This window comes from Harpegnathos saltator, unplaced genomic scaffold (assembly GCF_003227715.2).
Source record: "Harpegnathos saltator strain DR-91 unplaced genomic scaffold, Hsal_v8.6 scaffold688, whole genome shotgun sequence".
Taxonomy (NCBI): Eukaryota; Metazoa; Arthropoda; class Insecta; order Hymenoptera; family Formicidae; genus Harpegnathos; species Harpegnathos saltator.
In genome coordinates, this window is record NW_020230524.1 from 589,552 (window position 1) to 608,111 (window position 18,560).

At 51.1% G+C, this 18,560-nt stretch overlaps 1 protein-coding gene across 1 annotated transcript in view; it reads right to left on the reverse strand.

Moving 5' to 3' along the window:
- The window catches only part of Glut4EF (Glucose transporter 4 enhancer factor), a 114,742-nt gene that overhangs the window by 25,277 nt on the left and 70,905 nt on the right, over positions 1-18,560 (reverse strand). Inside the window, exons 3-5 of the mRNA XM_025305274.1 lie at positions 15,524-15,723; positions 13,128-13,423; positions 8,479-8,547 (exon numbers count right to left, since the gene is read on the reverse strand). Of these exons, the coding sequence (XP_025161059.1) occupies positions 8,479-8,547; positions 13,128-13,423; positions 15,524-15,723 (565 nt within the window). The remainder of the gene's footprint in view (positions 1-8,478; positions 8,548-13,127; positions 13,424-15,523; positions 15,724-18,560) is intronic.

The window sequence follows — 18,560 nt, forward strand, 5'->3', positions numbered from 1 at the left end:
CGCGTGGGATAATTTTAGTTCGTTCCGTGCGTTCCTGCGCGAGGGATCGCAGGGACCACCCAAGCAGAAAAATTAACAGGGCTCTGGTTATTTAAGGGTCTGATTATTTTTCTCTATCAATCGGGCCCCCTCGTAAGGATAGAAAGACAAGGGCTTTACAAGATGTGTAACGAATGGTTTAACGGGTCCTTGTAAGGCAATATTATGAGAGTCTTATAAGGAAATATTTTTATTATTGCTTGAGCAAAATATTCCTTCTTTTCATTCCAAGAAATTTGAACTGCTTTAAATTTCTTTATTTCTGTACAACCTTGTTGGTATACGACAAGAATTTTTCATTTTAAAAATAAAGCATACTTTACGATATAAAATATAGTATTCTTTACACATAAAAATCCTGCTACTGTTTTTGTTAGAGTTTGCTTCATTTCAAAACGTAGGCAATATTAGAAAAATCCTTGCAAGAGACTAATAGGGCAACTAATGATTATTATTATTAGAATTTGTTTTTAACCGGCCTACAGTTAGATCCGAGTCTGACTCGGGGGTAAGATTTTACTACTTTCAGGTCCGCCTACTTTTTGATCCGTCATTTTGAATTTTGCAACAGTAATCTGAAAAATCAGTACGTTTGAAAACACGAAAGTAAATATTTTCCTCCGCAGAAAAAATTTAACCATTTTGATACTAATTTCTGCCAGTAAATAGAACCGCAAGAGGGTTAATTGCGGTATAATTAAAAAAAAATCTTTAAAAGATAGAGCGTACTTACTGAAACATTACTAAACTATGACAATTTTATTACACGCTTCAGATCTTATTAATTTTCTATGACAAAACTTGAATTTGTATACATCTAAAGCATCCTTAAAAGATGTTTCCGAGGCCCGCATCAGTTTTCCATGTTAAAGCGTTATTTCGTAAAATCGAAGGCATTCCTAATAAATCCTTCTAAGACTCTTCTCAGCTTTCCCTATCAAAGCTTAATTTATTAAATCTAAGGCACTTCTAAGAAATCCCTCTAAGGCCCTTCTCAGTTTTCCCTATCAAAACCTTATCTGTTAGATCTAAAGCATCCTTAAAAAATCCTTAAAAAATTCTCCCAAGGCCCCTCTCAGCTTTCCCTATCAAAGCTTTATTTATCAAATCCAAGGCATCCCGAAAACAATCCTTCCAAGGCCCTCATCAGTTTTTCTTATCAAAGCCTTATTTCTTCAAATCTAATGTATCCCTAAAAGATCCATCTCGGGGCCTGACGTGGTAACAATCAGGAGGCACCCCTTTTTAGGGCATTTCAGCCTTATCTTATGCCTTATGCTTCATGAAGATGGCCCGAACAATTGTTTGCTACCTGACGCATCAGCGAGTCTCTATTATCCGAGAAATCGAGCTTACGCACGACGGTCGATATCTCAGAAGCACTCGAGGAAAGGACAGACGAATTCGCGTCGCGGATGATTCGCTAGAAAGGGAGGAGAGAGAGAGGATACTCTCGGCGTTTCAACGCCGCAGCGACGACGATCACGCTCGAGGCGGCGGATCGCCGGGCAATTTATCGCGTTTCGAGAAAACAATCAATTACGCGCGTTATATCGGCGAGAATTAATGGCGACGCGCGGACAAAGAGGAAAGAAAGACGACGAGCATGTTTCCTACATACGTAATGTCGGTGTCACGGCCGCTAACTTATGTCATGCGATGCCTACGCGCATCATGCGAGAGAGCGGAGTCGCTTTGTTTGACATTTTCATGTAAAAACGCTCGCAGCTGATAGCGACGAAGAGGCAGCAGCAACAGCAGCCTCGCCTGAGGAAGCGATAAACCTCGTCACTCCCCCACCCCGCCCCTTTCGACATTCCCCTCGCACTCGCACTCGCGGAATCGCCGGGTTACTCGTGTCTCTAAGGAGAAACGTCGCGGGCGGCCGCAGATTCTCCGCGAAACGCGTCCACGGGGAAAATGGGAAATCGGAAGAGAGAGAGAGAGAGAGAGAGAGAGAAAAACGTCTAATTTCATCGGGGAAAAACGCGCGACATTACGTCAGGAATTAAGCTGCCACGCGATGACCCTGACTGCTGCACACGTGCACCGGGTAATATCTGCAATCTGTGCAGCGCGCGCGGACGAGGATTCCTCCCGATTGTTCTCCCTCGCTCAGACACATTTGAGCTCTCTCACGTGCTCCTTCTCCTCCTCCTCCTCCTCCTCCTCCTCCCCCCGAGCGAGCGAGCGTCTCCTCCGAATTCGGCTCGCGAGGAAGCCGAAAAGAGTACGCGCGCGCGCGCGATTACGTCGCGGCCGCTCGCTCGTGGCGAGCCGCGCTTGTTGCCGGGTACGCGGAAATATGTATAGCGAGCGTTACGGCTGAACGTGAAGTTTGCGCAACGCGCATTACGCAACGCGGACGAACGTGTCGGAGGCCAGAACTCGCGGAGGCGAGACTCACGCAAATCGCCGGCCGTTGAGAATCGATGCGCTCGCGTGCGCCGGCCCGGCTCCGGGTCGCACGCGCGGCTTTCCTCCCTCCCCCGAAAGTCCCAAGGATGTACGCCAATCGGGCCATCTCGGGGCATCAGCTCGGGGCAAAATCACCCGCGAATCCCGCGGAGACGATCAACACGCGCTCACGAGGACGGGAGCGCAATCTCATCCCGCGCGCTCCCTTCGAATTCCCCGGGCGAGGATTCTCACGGCTCCGCCGCGCCGCGCGCGCCGGCGTCAGGAAGATTCCCCCTCGTGGAAGGATGGAGATTGCGTGTCGCAAGGATCGCGCGAGACCGACAGCTTCGTCGTCTCGGATTACGGCCGATAATCGTCGCGAAACTTCGTCGCGATGAAGAATCGCCGGGAAGAAATCTACGCCGATCGCCAGACAGTATGACGGCCGCCTTCGTCGCCTTCTTCGTCGTCGTCGTCGTCGTTGTCGTACATCAAAGCCAACGGTCAAGGTCCGCCGTTGGGACACCCGCGACACGACTCGTGCATCTAACCGGCAAAATGCTGCTTAGAAAAGCTGCGGCGGCGGCGACAGCGCTGGCGGCCGGCACGCGGAACTAGAAATAAATCTTCCGTGCGTTCTACGAGCGCGCTGCACACACACGCACACACACACACACACACATACGACATGTACCATCGCGACACGCGCGCATGCATGCACACACACACACACTCTGCACGCACGCACACATCGGCGTCAGCGTTCGCACACCGATATTATTTCGCGCGCATGCAGTCAGGGCCACGGTGACCTTAACTACCTTCCTCCGCACCTCCACCCTCCTCCTCCTCCTCCTCCTCCTCCTCGCCGTTGTTACCTCCTCCCTCGTCCTTCCTCCTACTTCGCCTGCACCAACTCCCCCCCCCCTCCGTGTCCCGTCCCACCCGTTCGGTCGAGTAATGCCGCATTCGAGGGCACCGGGGGGCGCGGGCAGGGGATGGGGCACGTGCCGCTCGCGGTGACGTCACGACGTGGTGTGCACTGCGACGCGCGATGCACCAACGGCGCCGGTCCTCGTGCGCCGTTCTCTGAGATCTAGGTCCATGTGCGGGCGTACGTCAGCGGGCCGAGGATAATCCGCGCGTGCGCCAGCGGCATTAGCGGAGTCCTTGTTCGCTCGCTCGCGGGTTCTCGCAAGCGGAATTTTTGCCCGGTCGGCGGAAAGCACGGGCGGAAAAAACGCCCGGGCCAGGGCAATTGCTCTCGTGATCATCACCATTGTCATCATTGTCGTCATCGTCGCTGTGGTCGTCCAGGCACGTCGGATATCTAGATCGTCGCCGCCGAGCCGGCCGGCCGGCCGGCCGGCCGGCCGGCTCGCTTCGAGCGCGACACGCTGAATCGTAAATTTCTGCGCGAACGTTCCGGACGGACGGATGATTGGCCGGGTTACAATAGGACATTTAAACTTGGATCACGACTCCTCGTTACGGTCGTTCTCGCGTGACGATGAGTTAATGCCAAAGCCGAGGGGATCGCTTTCCAAAGCGGTGAGCCGGCGGCGGGGTTCCCGCGATCGGGGACGCCGCGCTGCGGGAATATCCCAAGATGCGCGCACGTGCATGACCTTTGGGCGGAATTTCCTTCGCGCGGATTTCATGAGCCGCGTTTTCAAAAGACTCTCTCTCTCTCTTACAAACGTTTCTTTAATGAGACCCAAACAAAATTTGCGCGCTGTGAAATTTTCTATCCGTGGCAGCCCTGAAGGGATAGGAAAGCGATGAAAAGTCTGGACGCTGATCTCTCTCTCTCTCTCTTTCTCTCTCCCTCCCTCTCTCTCGGTTTCCAAAACGTTTCACTCGCGTGCGAAAATTCTTCACGGAGGAGCGCGATCCGATAGGTCGCGAGATTTCCATTCGCTCGTCCGCAGGAGCTTGCTAAGCAACTTCTTCCGCCGTTCTTCAAGCTGCGGAAGGACACGGACGGGGGGATGATGATCCCGAAAGCAGGACGCCTGCGCTCTGGCGCAGGTGCATTCCGAAATCGGAGACTTTGCGGTCTTAATCGCAAAGTTGGCGGGCCTTGAACCACCTCGGTTCCGTAATAGCACCAGCTGACTCACGCGATCGACTTTACGACCGGGAGATTCGGCAATCAAGGCAACCGAGCAATAAAAAAAAAATCTGTCCATCTCTGCATCTGATGTAACAAAATTAGCAGCTAAAACCAAGAGTGTGTGACCAGAAATAGTGCACACGGGACTGTCCGAGTTGGTTCAAGGCCCACCAACCTAACCTAACCTAACAACCTAACAACCAAAAAACCAAAGCTCCCGAAACCGATTTCGGGGCGTAGGGCACGCATTACTCGCAAAAAAGCCATCCGCGCGGCTACGGCACTGCGCACGTGGATGCGTGCGTGTGTGCGTGTGCACGCGTGCGCGCGTGGCGGGCGCGCAGGTGGGGAGCGGGCGGGGGAGGGGCGGGGAAGACGGGGGAAGGAAGCGTAGTACTCTCTGTCGCAGTTGTTCCACAATGCGACTGCTGCTTCCTGGCCGCCCCTCGCCCCCCTTCCTGCCCCCTGCACGTCTATCGCGATCGCCGTTCATGGATACTGCGCGCACGATATGACCATGGTGGAGCGTGTGATGCTCCGTTTCTTTCCGCCTCTCTCTCTCTCTCTCTCTCTCTCTCTCTCTCTCTCTCTCTCTCTCTCTCTCTCTCTCTCAGTGTCCTATCTCGATCGACTGACCTTTCGCGATGAGCTCACGAGGCGGCGGCGACGAGAGAGAGAGAGAGAGAGAGAGAGAGAGAGAGAGAGAGAGAGAGAGAGAGAGAGAGAGAGGGAGGGGGAGAGAGAGAGAGAGAGAGGTCTAGGAAGAGACGTCGACGATCTCGCGTCTCGCGGAGATATCGCGCGCTGCGGTCAATTGGGTCAGGTACGCGGTAAAACACGTGTGTACACACACAGACGCGCGCACGCGCCCACCAACACAGAGCGACGGCCCTCCCCCCGGAGGGGGGAGGGCCAGAACTGGAGCACCCCGGGCGGTGCGCGCGCGCGCGCGAGCGAGCGGTGAGATGCCGTCACACACGGAACGAAATAGCGAAACTTCCAAGGGAACCTTCCCACCGCGGCGGATCGTCTCTCGCTAGATCCTTTCTCCGGCATCCATTATTCACCGGACGTATCGAATAGCGGCGACGGTGCGCGAGGCGAGGCGGAGCGCGCGATTAACGGTAGTATGATGCCGTTCGGCTGTTCTCGCCGCGAAAACGGCGCGCCTCGCCTCGCCTTGCCTCGCCTCGCCTCGCCGCGCCGATTTTTCGAGCCGCGAGCCGACGCGAGCTAGAACGGATGTGAGCAATGTCCGAGGACACCCGAAAGAAAGAGGCCGCGTCCTCGCAAAAGCAGGACGTGCGCTCCACGGGGTCGCTCGCTCTAGGCACACGTACGCACACCCAGCACCGTTCACGCGTGTGTGTGCGTGCGTGCGTCTAGTGAAAGTCGAAGCGCGAGAATTATTACGCGGCAGGATCTGCGAGCAGGATCGCGGCTGGAACACGCGGCCATCAGCGACGACATTATTGGCTCCGATTGAATCGAGATGAATGACTTGAAACGCACCGCCGCTCGACCGCTGCGCCGGTGAAAGTAGGAACCTTCGGGTAAACTGGGTTACGAATAATATTGATCCAAGAGGAGTGAGATGGCGATGTTGGCGGCGGCGGCGGCGGCGACGGCGGTGGTGGTGGTGGTGGTGGTGGTGCGTTGATGGCGGAGGCAGAGGCGGTGGTGCGGCCGGAGGTGGTGGTGGAGGTGGTAGTGGTGATGGTGGTGGTGGTGGTGTTGGTGGTGGTGGTGGTGGTAGTAGTAGTAATAGTAGTAGTAGTAGTAATAGTGGTAGCGATAGCGGTAGAGGCTCGGGTCGCGCGTTTATGTACTCGCCGGAACGGCAGCGCGCGCTCTCGATAACGAAGCTTCTCCGCTTGTCCGCTGCCGCGGAGGAACCGGAGTCGAGATTGGTCGAGAGGGCTGGGCTCCCTCCGCGGTCTGATCGAAATTTCCTCGCGATCTCTCACGATGCATCGACTCGAGTCCCCTCCGCGAGGAGAGGAGGACAAATACCGACAGCTGTCTCTTCCCGATGCTACGATCTGGTATTACGGGAGTCATAAGAAACGAGTACCTGCGGTATCGCAGGATGTTTCCCAACGGCCTCCTCGGGAGCGGTGATAAACGAGCCGGGGTCTACGCTGGCAGGCAAGGCGAAAGGGATCGACGTGGGAGCGCCGGAAGTCGGCGACGCTAAACGTCGCTTCCTCGCGCAGCGAACGGAGGGGATGAAGCGCGACAACAAGAGGCCTGCCGCGAAATCGGTGTCGGGGTTTCACTTTGCTTTCAGTTGATGATCAACTGTCCTCGTTGATCAATTGTCAAAATGATAAATAATAAAAAGTCCATTCCTCTAATATCGCAAAATTGATAATCGCTGGAAACAGTCTGCAGGCAGAAGTAGCACACCGCTGCGACGTCCGAGCATAATCAGCTGATCAATCGCGGCACGTGTCCAAGTCGGTTCGAGGCATATCCACCCAACTTGCTCGCGACTGCAAGCAAAGTTTCCGACTGACACCGATCTCGGAGCAGGCCTAGGGACTCGGCGGGACTATCGGCTAGGGATGCCGATTTTAAATCGATTTAATCGATGGTCGATTAATCGGAGCCTAAAAGATCGATTTCAAATCGATTTTCTGGAACCGAATCGATTCAAGGATCGATCTGTAAATTCTGAGAATCGCCAACACGATTTTTTCAGTTTCTACTAGTAATATAGTTTTCTTTTTTAATTCTTTTTAGTTGTAATACTTGAACTCACTTAATGGCTGCACGATGCACGTTACGTGGGCCTTTAGGCCGATGTCCGATGGGTGAAAATTTTCAGCGGAACGGAACTCGCGAGCCAATCACAGCCACTCCATATAATAGTATATATTATATACATATGCATATGCATATAATAGTAAACGTGATTTCTTATTTAATAACATTTAAAAACCCTTGACTGATGTTTAACCCCTTGGGTACGGATTTATTTGAGAAAATATTTGCATGTGGAACGGTTTTATATTACAATTGTCATCATTTTCTGGTTCACGAGAAGATTCACTATCACTGCTCGATAGACGTCTTGTGCGTCTTCGAAACCTTGATATTATATTAAAATTGTCATCATTTTCTATTTCAATATCGTCTTCATCACCTTCGCTTTGTATTTCATTGTAATTGTCAATTTCAGGATCACTAAACAATTCTTCTTCAGATTTCTCAAAGTCACTTTCGCTATCACTATCATAAAATATATTCCTTGTTTTTGACATAATGGGGCAGTGTATCGCAAATAATGTTCACCGAAATACTGTAATTGCCTCTTCTATTATGACTGATACAAGCTACAATGAAATGAACAGAATTGTGCCTAACCTCAAATATCGTTTTAGACACGTCATCCGCTCCTAGGGAAAACAAGTGAATGACGTCTCTCAGACGTCAAATGTACCCAAGAGTTTAATTTTTGGTTTGACGTCTTAAACACGTCATCCGCTCCTAGGGAAAAAAAGTGAATGACGTGTCTCAGACGTCAAATGTACCCAAGGGGTTAATCAAACTAATTAAAACCTTAGCATAGAGACTTAGAGATCTTTTTCTATCTTGTTGTGGCCACACACAACACAACCAAAAGAGTTACCATCTGTTTAAGTTCTTTAATTCATATCAAACTTTATACGAATTACACGAGGTCTACTTTAGAGTGTAGAAATCTGACAGATAGTATACTCTATAATGAATGGTTCACTCTACATGCATGCACCGACTCGAATCGATTTTCTGAAATCGATTCTTTACAAAGCGATTTTTTAAAGATCGACTTTTTCCTTCGTGATTCGAATCGATCGTTAAATCGATCTGTTTGAAAATAAAAATCGGCATCCCTACCGGGGCTCCGGCAAGCAAGTCGATCGAGACGCGTCACTCACCTGCTCGCTGTCCCAAGCACCGCTCGGCCCGTTCTCGATCGGCTCCTGCTGCCTGACTTTCGCTCGGATCTGGAAAAAGACGTCGCGCGTTAGTACGACTGCCGCATAGGCCGGCCGCCTTTTTAGCGGCTATTTCGAGAACACCGCGCGATTTCCCGTGCGCGATCGGTCGGCCGGCCGGTCGGCCGGCCGGCCGGTCGGCCGGCCGGCCGGCGCGCCGAGCAGCGCGAGCGCGCGGCCGCGTACCTAAGATTAGCGCCGGGCGATAATACCTCAAGGTCCGGTTTGTTGGCCGTCTTACGAAATATCGAAAAATCGCTGCGCGTGTTTACATCCTTGGCTCGACCACGGCGGCGGCGGCGGCTTATGTCATCTCCGTGCACCGCCGCCGCCGCCGCCGCCGCCGCGGCTTCCTCGCCTGCACCTCTGACCGGTCAGGGACGTCGCGCGGCGTTCTCATTGCCAGCGCGATGCATAGGAGCGACACGCTCTATTCCGGAGCGAATTTTATCACGCACCTACTCTCCGCGCGGAGAAACGAGCGCGCGAAAAAGGCACGCTGGATCCTCCGGAGCGCTCGAGGCGACCGGCTTATAATGTCTTGCAAAATTACAAAGGCGGGGGAATTGAGCCTTGAAAGCTGTCATCGAAGACAGTCACGTTCGTGGGTGAAATTTCATCCCGATGTATATTTTTTTATCTTGCAAATCGAGAAAATCAAACCGACGCGCGATTGACTATTTCATTGTTACTATTGAATATTGGATGAGAAGCAGAGTTATTATTGTCTGCGGAGCGACTGCAAACGCTTTTCTTAACCCAAACAGAATTTGCATGCAGTGAAACTCTCTCTTTCTCTCTCTCTCTCTCTCCTCCTTACGACGCGGATCGTTTGCTTACGATCGGCAGGATATCGGGGCAATAATTTCCCGACATGTTGCCAGATCGCATTTCAAATGTCCTCTCGCGAATGTTTGGGACACACAGCTGTTTTCGCTTGTTGCATCAATATATCGAGTTTCGGTGCTTGCTTATAATCGACAATGTTCTCTGGTGACGACGACTCGGTGCGATGTCGGTCGATGCGCTGCGCTCATACCGACATACATATATGGGATTCCCGTGTTCTTTTACAGTCAACGGAACACCGAAACACCGGGGTTTTTTCTTCGTTGGCACGACGACACGTCGGATTTCCGGGTTTGCTCACCGTCGAAATACCGATGTTCCCTCCGGCACTCACTGATCGGATCGCGAACGGGCAACGCAACGTCTAGGAAAGGTCGATCCGTCGAATCGACACGAGACAATGTGCCTCCAGCACCCGGAGTAGAAAAATTAATAGGGCTCTGGTAAGGGCCTGATTATTTTTCCCTAACATTAATCGGGCTCTACTACTACTAGAGATAGAAAAACAAGGATCCTACAAGATGTGTAACAAATGGTTCAACGGATCCTTATAAGGCAATATTAATAAGGCCTTATAAAGAAATATTTTTATTATCGCTTGAGTAAAAATATTCCTTCTTTTCATTACATTAAGAAATTTAAACTGTAATTTCTTTATTTTTTTTATAACCTTATTAGCAACAAGAATTTTTTACTTTAAAAATATAGCATACTTTACAACACAATAAAATGTAGCATTCTTTGTACATAAAAATCCTGCTATTGTTTTTATTAAGGTTTGCTGCACTTCAAAACGAAGGCAATACTAGAAAAATCCTTGAAAGAGACTACAGAGAAATGAATATGTCTGAAAGAGAATGAATATAGCAACTAACAAAACTAATAAAATTTGTTTGTAATTGCGGTATGATTAAAAAATCTTTAAAAGAACCAGATAAAGCCTGCTAAATAGATACCTGCTAAAATAATACTATGACAATTTTATTACACGCTTCGAATCTCATTAATTTTCTATAATAAAACTTGATTTTGCATATCTAAAGCATCTTTAAAAGATCCTTCTAAAGCCCTTCTTAGCTTTCCCTATCAAAGCCTTATTTATTAAATTTAAGACATCCCTAAAAAATCCCTCTAAGGCTCTTTTCAGCTTTCCCTATCATCATAGTCTTATTTATTAGATCTAAAGCATCCTTAAAAAATCCTTCTAAGGCCCTTATTTATTAAATATAAGGCATCCCTAAAAAATTCTTCCAAGTTCCCTCTCAGCTTTTCTTATCAAAGCCTTATTTATTAAATTTAAGACATACCTAATAAATCCCTTCTAAGGCTCTCATCAGGTTTCCTTATCCTAAGCCTTATATTTCATAAAATCCAAGATACCCCCTAAAAGATCCATCTCGGGGCCTGACGTGGTAATAACGAGGCCTCCCTTAACAGAGCATCCTACTTTCAGTTCTATCTTTATCACGAGGGGCCTTACGCTTCATGAGGATGGCCCTAACAATTTTTCGCTCGGGACGTTTTCCAAATGAATCATCCTGGCGAGGATGAGACTTCCGCCGGGCGTTACTCGGAGAAAGAAGCGTTTGCCGAATTTCGCGAGAAATATCACCGGTCCACACGCCCGTCGCATCCCTCTCTCTCATCTTCGGCCGCTGCGCGAAATCGCAGGGAGGAGCAAGAAAGTGTTACATGCATATCCGCGCTCCGCTAATACGGAAATTGCTGTTACCCGAACGCGCGTTACGATCCCGAAGACGTTGCGTTAACACGTGACGCGTCCCGCTCTCTTCCTGGCCGCTCGCTTGCGCTACATTATATGGAAATCGGCCGCGCCGGCGCGCGTTACGAAACGACCGAAAGCGACTGCGCGTTTTCACTGCTGGCTCGCTCGTCCGCGCGAAAAGAGAAAATTAGTACACCGTTATCACGAAAGCGTCACGCGCGTCGCCGATCGGCAGCGCGCGATCTATAGATCCGCATCGGCGAGCTTGGAAAGTGGCGTGGCGACAACGGCTCGACATTTTCCCAATGTCGACGCGCGGAAGATCCTCGCGAGAGCTCGCGAAGCGAGCGACATGTCGCGCATTCTCGCGCGAACGCGGAATCCGCACGATTTCATTGTCATTGTCGGCGGGGGGCGCGGAGAGGGCGCGATATCTATGTTTGTCCGCGATAACGCGGCAATTGGCGCAAAGAGACTCGACGCCGCTTTTCTCCACCGCCCCCCCCCCCTCTCTCTCTCTCTTCCTGCCGTGTCGGAAAGAGCGAGAGGGCCCGCTAAAATTACATCGGCCATTGTATAAGAGGACGTAGGTGTTTGAATAGTCTAACAATGGACGGGATCCAACACAGCGAGTCCCCGCGGCGGCAACGACAGACAGCCAGGAAGCGACTCCGATCTAATCCGGACCGAACGATACGAGCGAGAGAGCGCGTGCAACGTGCAAGGTTCAGCGCAGCGCACACACGCCACCCCACGCCGATATCTTACGCAACGGACTTATCGTATTCGTCGACGTTAATTAAACTACCACTACCACACGCACGCGCGCGCGCGCGGACGCGGAAAGAATTAATCTCGGAGACACACACACACACACACACACACACACACGCTCGCTCGCCGCGTCTCGAAGGCCACTCGATTTTTATCACGGCGAACTTGTATTCTATCCTCGAAGGTCAGCCGGACGTGTAATTCCGACATACGTAAGCCTGAAAAGTGCCGTCACACTTTACGTCACTGGCGCGAAGATGCAAAAATCCTGCCAATAAAATCACTCGCCACCGCGTGTCAGAATATACTTGCAGCTCTCTCTCTCTCTCTCTCTCTCTCTCTCTCCGTTTCTTTCTCTCGTGGCCGACGCAGCAAGGTTGCATTCCTGAAATCGCGACACTCGACTTGGATTAACGCAGCGTCGGAATGCCGACGGTGTGTGGATTCTCGGGGCGAGCGACAATGGCTAACGCGCTCTCGAGCGGACTTTTATAAAAATCATTTGTCTTCGTGTAGAGACTTGGCAAGCTGAATTGGGCGCGCGCGCGCGCGAGCGAGCACGCAAGCGGACGAACGCGTCGAGATGCAAGAGTGTACATTTATTCACGGAGATTAAGGTCAATGAAGACTTTCAAAGATCCCCCCTCCCCCCCTCCCGCACGGGGGGCAGCGGCGCGCGCGCGCGCGCGCTCTGAAAGTGGTGCGAACACGCGACTCTGAAAACTAGTTTCTCAAAGGTCACGGCGGTGGGGCGTTTGATAAGGACGCGGAAATCGCCGATGTTACCGCATATATCGCGCGCGCAACGTGGACACGCTCGCCCGCTGAGATACGCGACGACAAGGCCATTTGTGTCCTTCGCGCGTGTGTGCGTGCATGTCCAGTGTACGTACGACGGTCTGTCGGACGTGTTAATTGGCCGTCGGCGAAAGAGACGGATGGATCGCTCGAGACGAGGAGGTGGAGAGCGAGCGAGCGAGCGAGCGAGAGAGAGAGAGGCAGGAGGCGGAGGGAGAAAAAGGGAAAGAAACGGCCGGTCCGAATTTCCGAGCGCGACACTCGAGACGTTCCAGCGTTCCACAAGCAATTAGCGGCGGCCGACGCTATCGATGGCTGGTCGCTCGTCGCCATCGCGAAATCGTCGCGCCGGCACACGACGATGACGAGCGTCGGCGAATTGTCCGCGTGGTCCGAGGTGAACGAACGGCCCAGCGAGCGGCCCGGTTAAAGGTTCACTCACCTTCTTACGTGGGTGCTGCTCCTCGATGTAATCGGGCACGATCCCCTCGTCCAGGGTGATGATCGGGGTGCCGCCGGGGGTGCTGCCCGGTGTGCCGGACGCGTTGTACGCGTAGTGCGCTTGATTGTGCGACGGATGCGCCGTCGCCGGGCACGGGGAGTTCCTCGACGGGACGCCCTCCTCGAAGAGGGGCGGGCTGGGGGTGCCGCTCCGCCAGGAAGCGCCGCTGCTGCTGCTGCTGTTTGACATGCCGCCGACCCCCGGCGAACCGGCGACCATGCTGCTTCCCCATGAACCTGCCGGCGATCACAGCTCGATCAGACCTGGCACTCCGCCATCATCGAGCGCGAAATCTTCTTCGAGCCTGGCTCGGTTTATTAGGTGTACAAATGAATAATCCAAACTTGTTCAAGCGGCTAGGAAATTATTAAGTTTCAAATAAGCATATTTTCCCGCTCTTTTACGGTTACGCAGTGTCGACATGTGGCTACTGAACATTACATTTAGTAGTAAGCGGAAGGCTCAACATAACCTCAAGAATTATTCAGTTCAATACAGTCAAAAGTAAGGCGTAACATTGGGTAACATGATAAGGTGCGTATCATTGCCGACATTGCATTCTTTACGAATTCCAAGAAGGACAAAATGCTGCAGGAGCATGCGAATCGATTTGTTTTCCTTTCTCGACGAAAATGTTGTATCGTACGATGTGCGTGCATTTTGGTTTAAAATGATGGTTTAAAAGCTCTGCGATTTCAGTCTGAGCGACGAAGAACATCCTGGAGGCCCTCGGGAATGCGGCAACAATGATATCTGGAGCAACTGCTCGCTGAGAATTCAGCACGAACGCGAAAAGAGCTTGCAGAGCAGTTAAGAGTAACGCAACAAACTATCTCCAGATGCCTGCACGAGATGGGGAAGATTCAGACAGAAGGAAAGTGGATTCCTCATGAACTCACCGAAGCCGACAAAACTCAACGAGTGGGCAGTGTGTCTTTCTCTTCTCAATAAGCAGCGTGGAAAGTCTTTCTTGTGGAAAATTGTTACGGGCGATGAGAAGCGGATACTCTACACTGACAATCCGAAACGCAGAACGTCATGGATAAATCCCGGCGAGCTACCAACATCAGTCGCAAAGCCAAGACACTTCGGAAAGAAGTGTTCTGCTCTGCATTTGGTGAGATATGAAGGGCGTGATTTATCATGAGCTGTTAAAACCGAATGAAACAATCACTGCGGACCGCTACCAACACCAATTGGTCCGTTTGAGACCAAAATTAGAACGAAAACGCCCGTACAGTGGCAAAGGAGAACGTCCTGCGGAATTGTTGCGTAACGGCTAGGCCACACATTGCTTCTACGACAAAAGACATCATAACATGAGTCTTGGCTGGGACGTCTTGAAGCACCTGTTGACGTATTCACCAGACATCGCTCCTACCGATTAGCAAGCACTTGTTCCGGTCGAGGCAACGTGCTTCGTCCGATACGCGCTTCAAATCAGTGGATGAGATCCGAAAATGGCTTGACGACTTTATCGTGTCCAAAGACACAACAAAAAAGAGACGACATTTTTCCGACATGGAATTCATCAGCTGGCAGGGAAGTTGACTCAAAGTTATAGAAAACAACGGCGAATACTTTGATTGGCAGAAATTTTACTTTCTTTTAAAACAAACCTTGAATTTAGCTGAAAAATTTGGATTATTCGTTTATACATCTAACAGACGATCGAGTGCGAGACGAACCTCGAAGTGGCTGAAAATCGGTCGGTTTTGTACGAATGGCTGGCTGCCGAAGATAAATCTTTCTCTCCACCGTGGAATCCACTCATTGCCGGAAAGAGAAAGGTTGGACAAGATTTCGATTGAAATGATTTAAATCGTTACGTAAACAAAGCATCCGCTCATCGTCTACCCTAAAAGTTAACTCTAACCTGGTACAAGACACCTGATACGATCTCTCTCCCTCTCTCTCTCTCTCTCTCTCGTTTTAGACGGCGAGCGGATTCACTCGGCTCGACAGTGATCGCCAGCTCCAGCTTGAATCACCGGGGCCGCAACTAAACAACTCGCGGTACATCCTCGGGTACATCCGGAGCCCTCGTGTCACCGGCTCTCCATCGACCGTGAATTTAATTTGTCACACGCAGTTGGCTACATATTTGACACGTGAGTGCGCTGCGCGATGCGGCGCATGCGATATCGTCGCGATGACGGTCAACAACGGTGTTGACACTACAAGCACCGACGGCCAACGGCCCGTTTCTACGGGCCGCTCGTCGGGACGACGAACTTCTGAAGAGAGCGTAAATAGCAAGATGTGCTTCCTCTCCACTTCCGCCTAGCGTCAATTAGAAACGCGAGACGCCCGGTTGCCGCGCGATAGATACTAACCGTAGTCGTACAATTGGTGGCAGTGAGGTGGCAGGTTCTCAGGACTCTGAGGCGAGCCCGAGAGCGACATAAGGACCAGGGCGGCAGTGCAGTCGTCCATAAAATCAGTGTCGCGGAGGCGTCTGTACATCACCCTCTCGCTCCAGCCGCTGCTCGCCCGCTCGGAATCATTGTACGTGCTCGGTCGCCGCTTCCTGGATCTGAAACACACATTGCGTCGTTCTATAGTCAAGCACGCCATGATGAAGAGCACGTCGTCGCGCGACTAAAGCCCGCGAGCAATAGCTCGCCGGCGGCTAAATCTGCAAGCTGCGAAGCTCCCAACGATCGAACGACGCACGTTCGCCTTGCTCACAGTCGCGAGGGTGATTTTTTTTCCATGGCGCGTCTTTGAGCAAGCTCTTCTAGACGCTCGACTCTTACCTCGCCAACGCCTAGAATTTAAAAGAGAGACGCGGCCATGTCGGCCATGTGCAATTCTTGTCGCGCTGCGATCGCTGCGAAGAACCGGCGACTTTAGACACGCGGAGGTCGTTTCCCGACGACCTGGTTGTCTTCCTGCCTGCGAACAAGGTGGCCAGGTGGCGAGGAGGCATTTTTCAGAGACCCACCAGTAACCACTCGCCGATCCGCCGATCAAGATGGCAGCGCCTCGAGCGCCGGCGTAACGGTAGCTCTCGCGAAAACGCTCTACGACAGCGAGTGCACGCGATGCGAAAGCGTCGGGAAACCCGGGAGTAATTCTCCTCCGAGAGCCCCGGAGTTTCCTTCTCTCTTTCCCTCGAGTAACACGACACGGGGGGATAATCGGCGTCGAAGTAACCGGCGCGTTTCTGGAATTACGTTTTCTTGAAACCGCGCGAAATGATACATCGCGTCTCGCCGAGTTTCACTCCGGCGAAGCCGCGGCGACCGCGTTCGCCGGGTGGGTAATATATCCGCGAGCTGGGCAAGCTATAACCGGCGTAGTCGCTTTTCCAGGAAGGACTATAGATTTCCGCGTTAATACTGCACACACACACACACACACACACGCGCGCGCGCGTACGTCCAGCGTGCCGCGGATCGGCGTCGTTCTTTCGTTCTTTCGCTCGCTCGCTCGCCCGTGTCTCTCTCGCAATCGCAAGTGCTTTCTCCAGCTAGACCAACGGTCTTTCCGACCGAGTGAAACACGCGCACGCGCAGTAAATCGGCGGCAAGTATGTGCCCGGCGAACGCGCGTGTATATCCGCGTGTGACGTATCAGCGCGCGTATTTGAAGAGCGAGCGGCTTTTGCCCGACTAGCCGAGTAGAAAAATTAATAGGGCTCTGGAAAGGGCCTGATTATTTTTCTCCAACATTACTCGGGTCCTAGTAGAAATAGAGAGACAAGGACCCTGCAAGATGTGTAACAAAAACAAAATTTAACGGGGGTCCTTATAAGGGAATACTCTAATAGGGCCTTATAAGGAAATATATTTATTATTGCTTGAGTAAAAATATTCCTTCTTTTTGTAAAGGATTGTAAAGAAATAAAGAAATTTAGACTGTAATTTCTTTATTTCTTTACAATCTTGTTAGTATACAAGAATTTTTTATTTAAAAAATATAGCATTCTTTACAATAAAATATAGCATTCTTTACGCATAAAAATCCTGCTACTGTTTTTATTAAAATTTGCTGCATTTCAAAACGAAAGCGATATTAGAAAAATCCTCGGAAGAGACTAATGAATATAACAACTAATAAAACTAATAAAATTTATTTTTAATTGCAGTATAATTAAGAAAATCTTTAAAAGGACCAGATAGAGCGTACCTACTAAAATAACACTAAACTACGACAATTTTATTACACGCTTCAGGTCTTTTATTAAGATCCTTCTAAGGCCCACATCCATATTAAAGCGTTATTTCATAAAATCTAAGACATCCCTAAAAATCCTTCTAAGGTCCTTCTCAGCTTTTCCTACCAAAGCCTTATTTATTAAATCTAAGGTATCCCTAAAAGATCCATCTCGAGGCCTGATGTGGTAATAATGAGGCTCTAATAATAATTCCTCTTTAAGGGATTTCTAGGGACATCCTACTTTCAGCCTTATCGGGGCTTCATGAGGATGACCCTAACAATTTTTTGCCCGACTTTCGGCAACAGCCCTTGTCCGCTCTTGTCCGCGAATACGAGCAGACACCACGTGGAGGACTCGCACGAGAACGGCCAAGTGACATCCTGTCTCTCTCTCTCTCTCTCTCTCTCTCTCTCTCTGCGTGCACGTCGAAAAGCCGAAGGCCGCTGCGGCCACGAGAGTATGTTAATCGCGCATACGATAAATAAAAAAATGCCACGTTCGAGTGGTTATCATTTTTAATACGGCGTAAACGTGCGCACGCTCGCGGGCGAACCAGCTGCTCGTATGCATTATTAATAACGCAAGCGCGTATTAATTAGGAACTAACAGTAGCGTCAGACGTCGAGGGGAAAAAAAGAGCAGAAGTCCTTCCAGAAGACCGCGCAACAACGACAAGGCGAACTCGTATTTCTGCCTCTTCCCCTCCGCCCTTCCCTGTTCTTTCTTCCGGGAGTAACTGTTCCTCCAACGGAGAACGACTCTCTCTCTCTCTCTCTCTCTCTCTCTCTCGCCTCTGTTCGCACACTCCAACTAATTTTCGTCGATTTCCACCGGTCACGTGTCCTCTCGGCTCATCCGAGACCAGCGAGGACGACGCGCGGAGGCGTGAGGTGCCAGCTCGGCATTGCCTAGTCCCCCCTCTCTCCCTCTGTCAGCGCGGTGTAGCTTTCGAGATAAGATCGAGCGCGGCTAGAAGTAGCGGGCTCTCGGAGAAGGTGGGCAAGCCCTCTCGAGCCTCTATCGCGTATGAAGGACAAAAAGTGTGAAACGTCAGAGAGAGGGCGCGAAGACGGCGCAAGCCAAGGCCGCCGCTAAGCCGCTCGAGCGCGCGCGCGAGCGGTACATCGAGAGTCGAAAGTGAAATACACACACACACACACACACATACATATACACATGCAGCGCGCGCCGGCCGGCGTAGAGAGAGA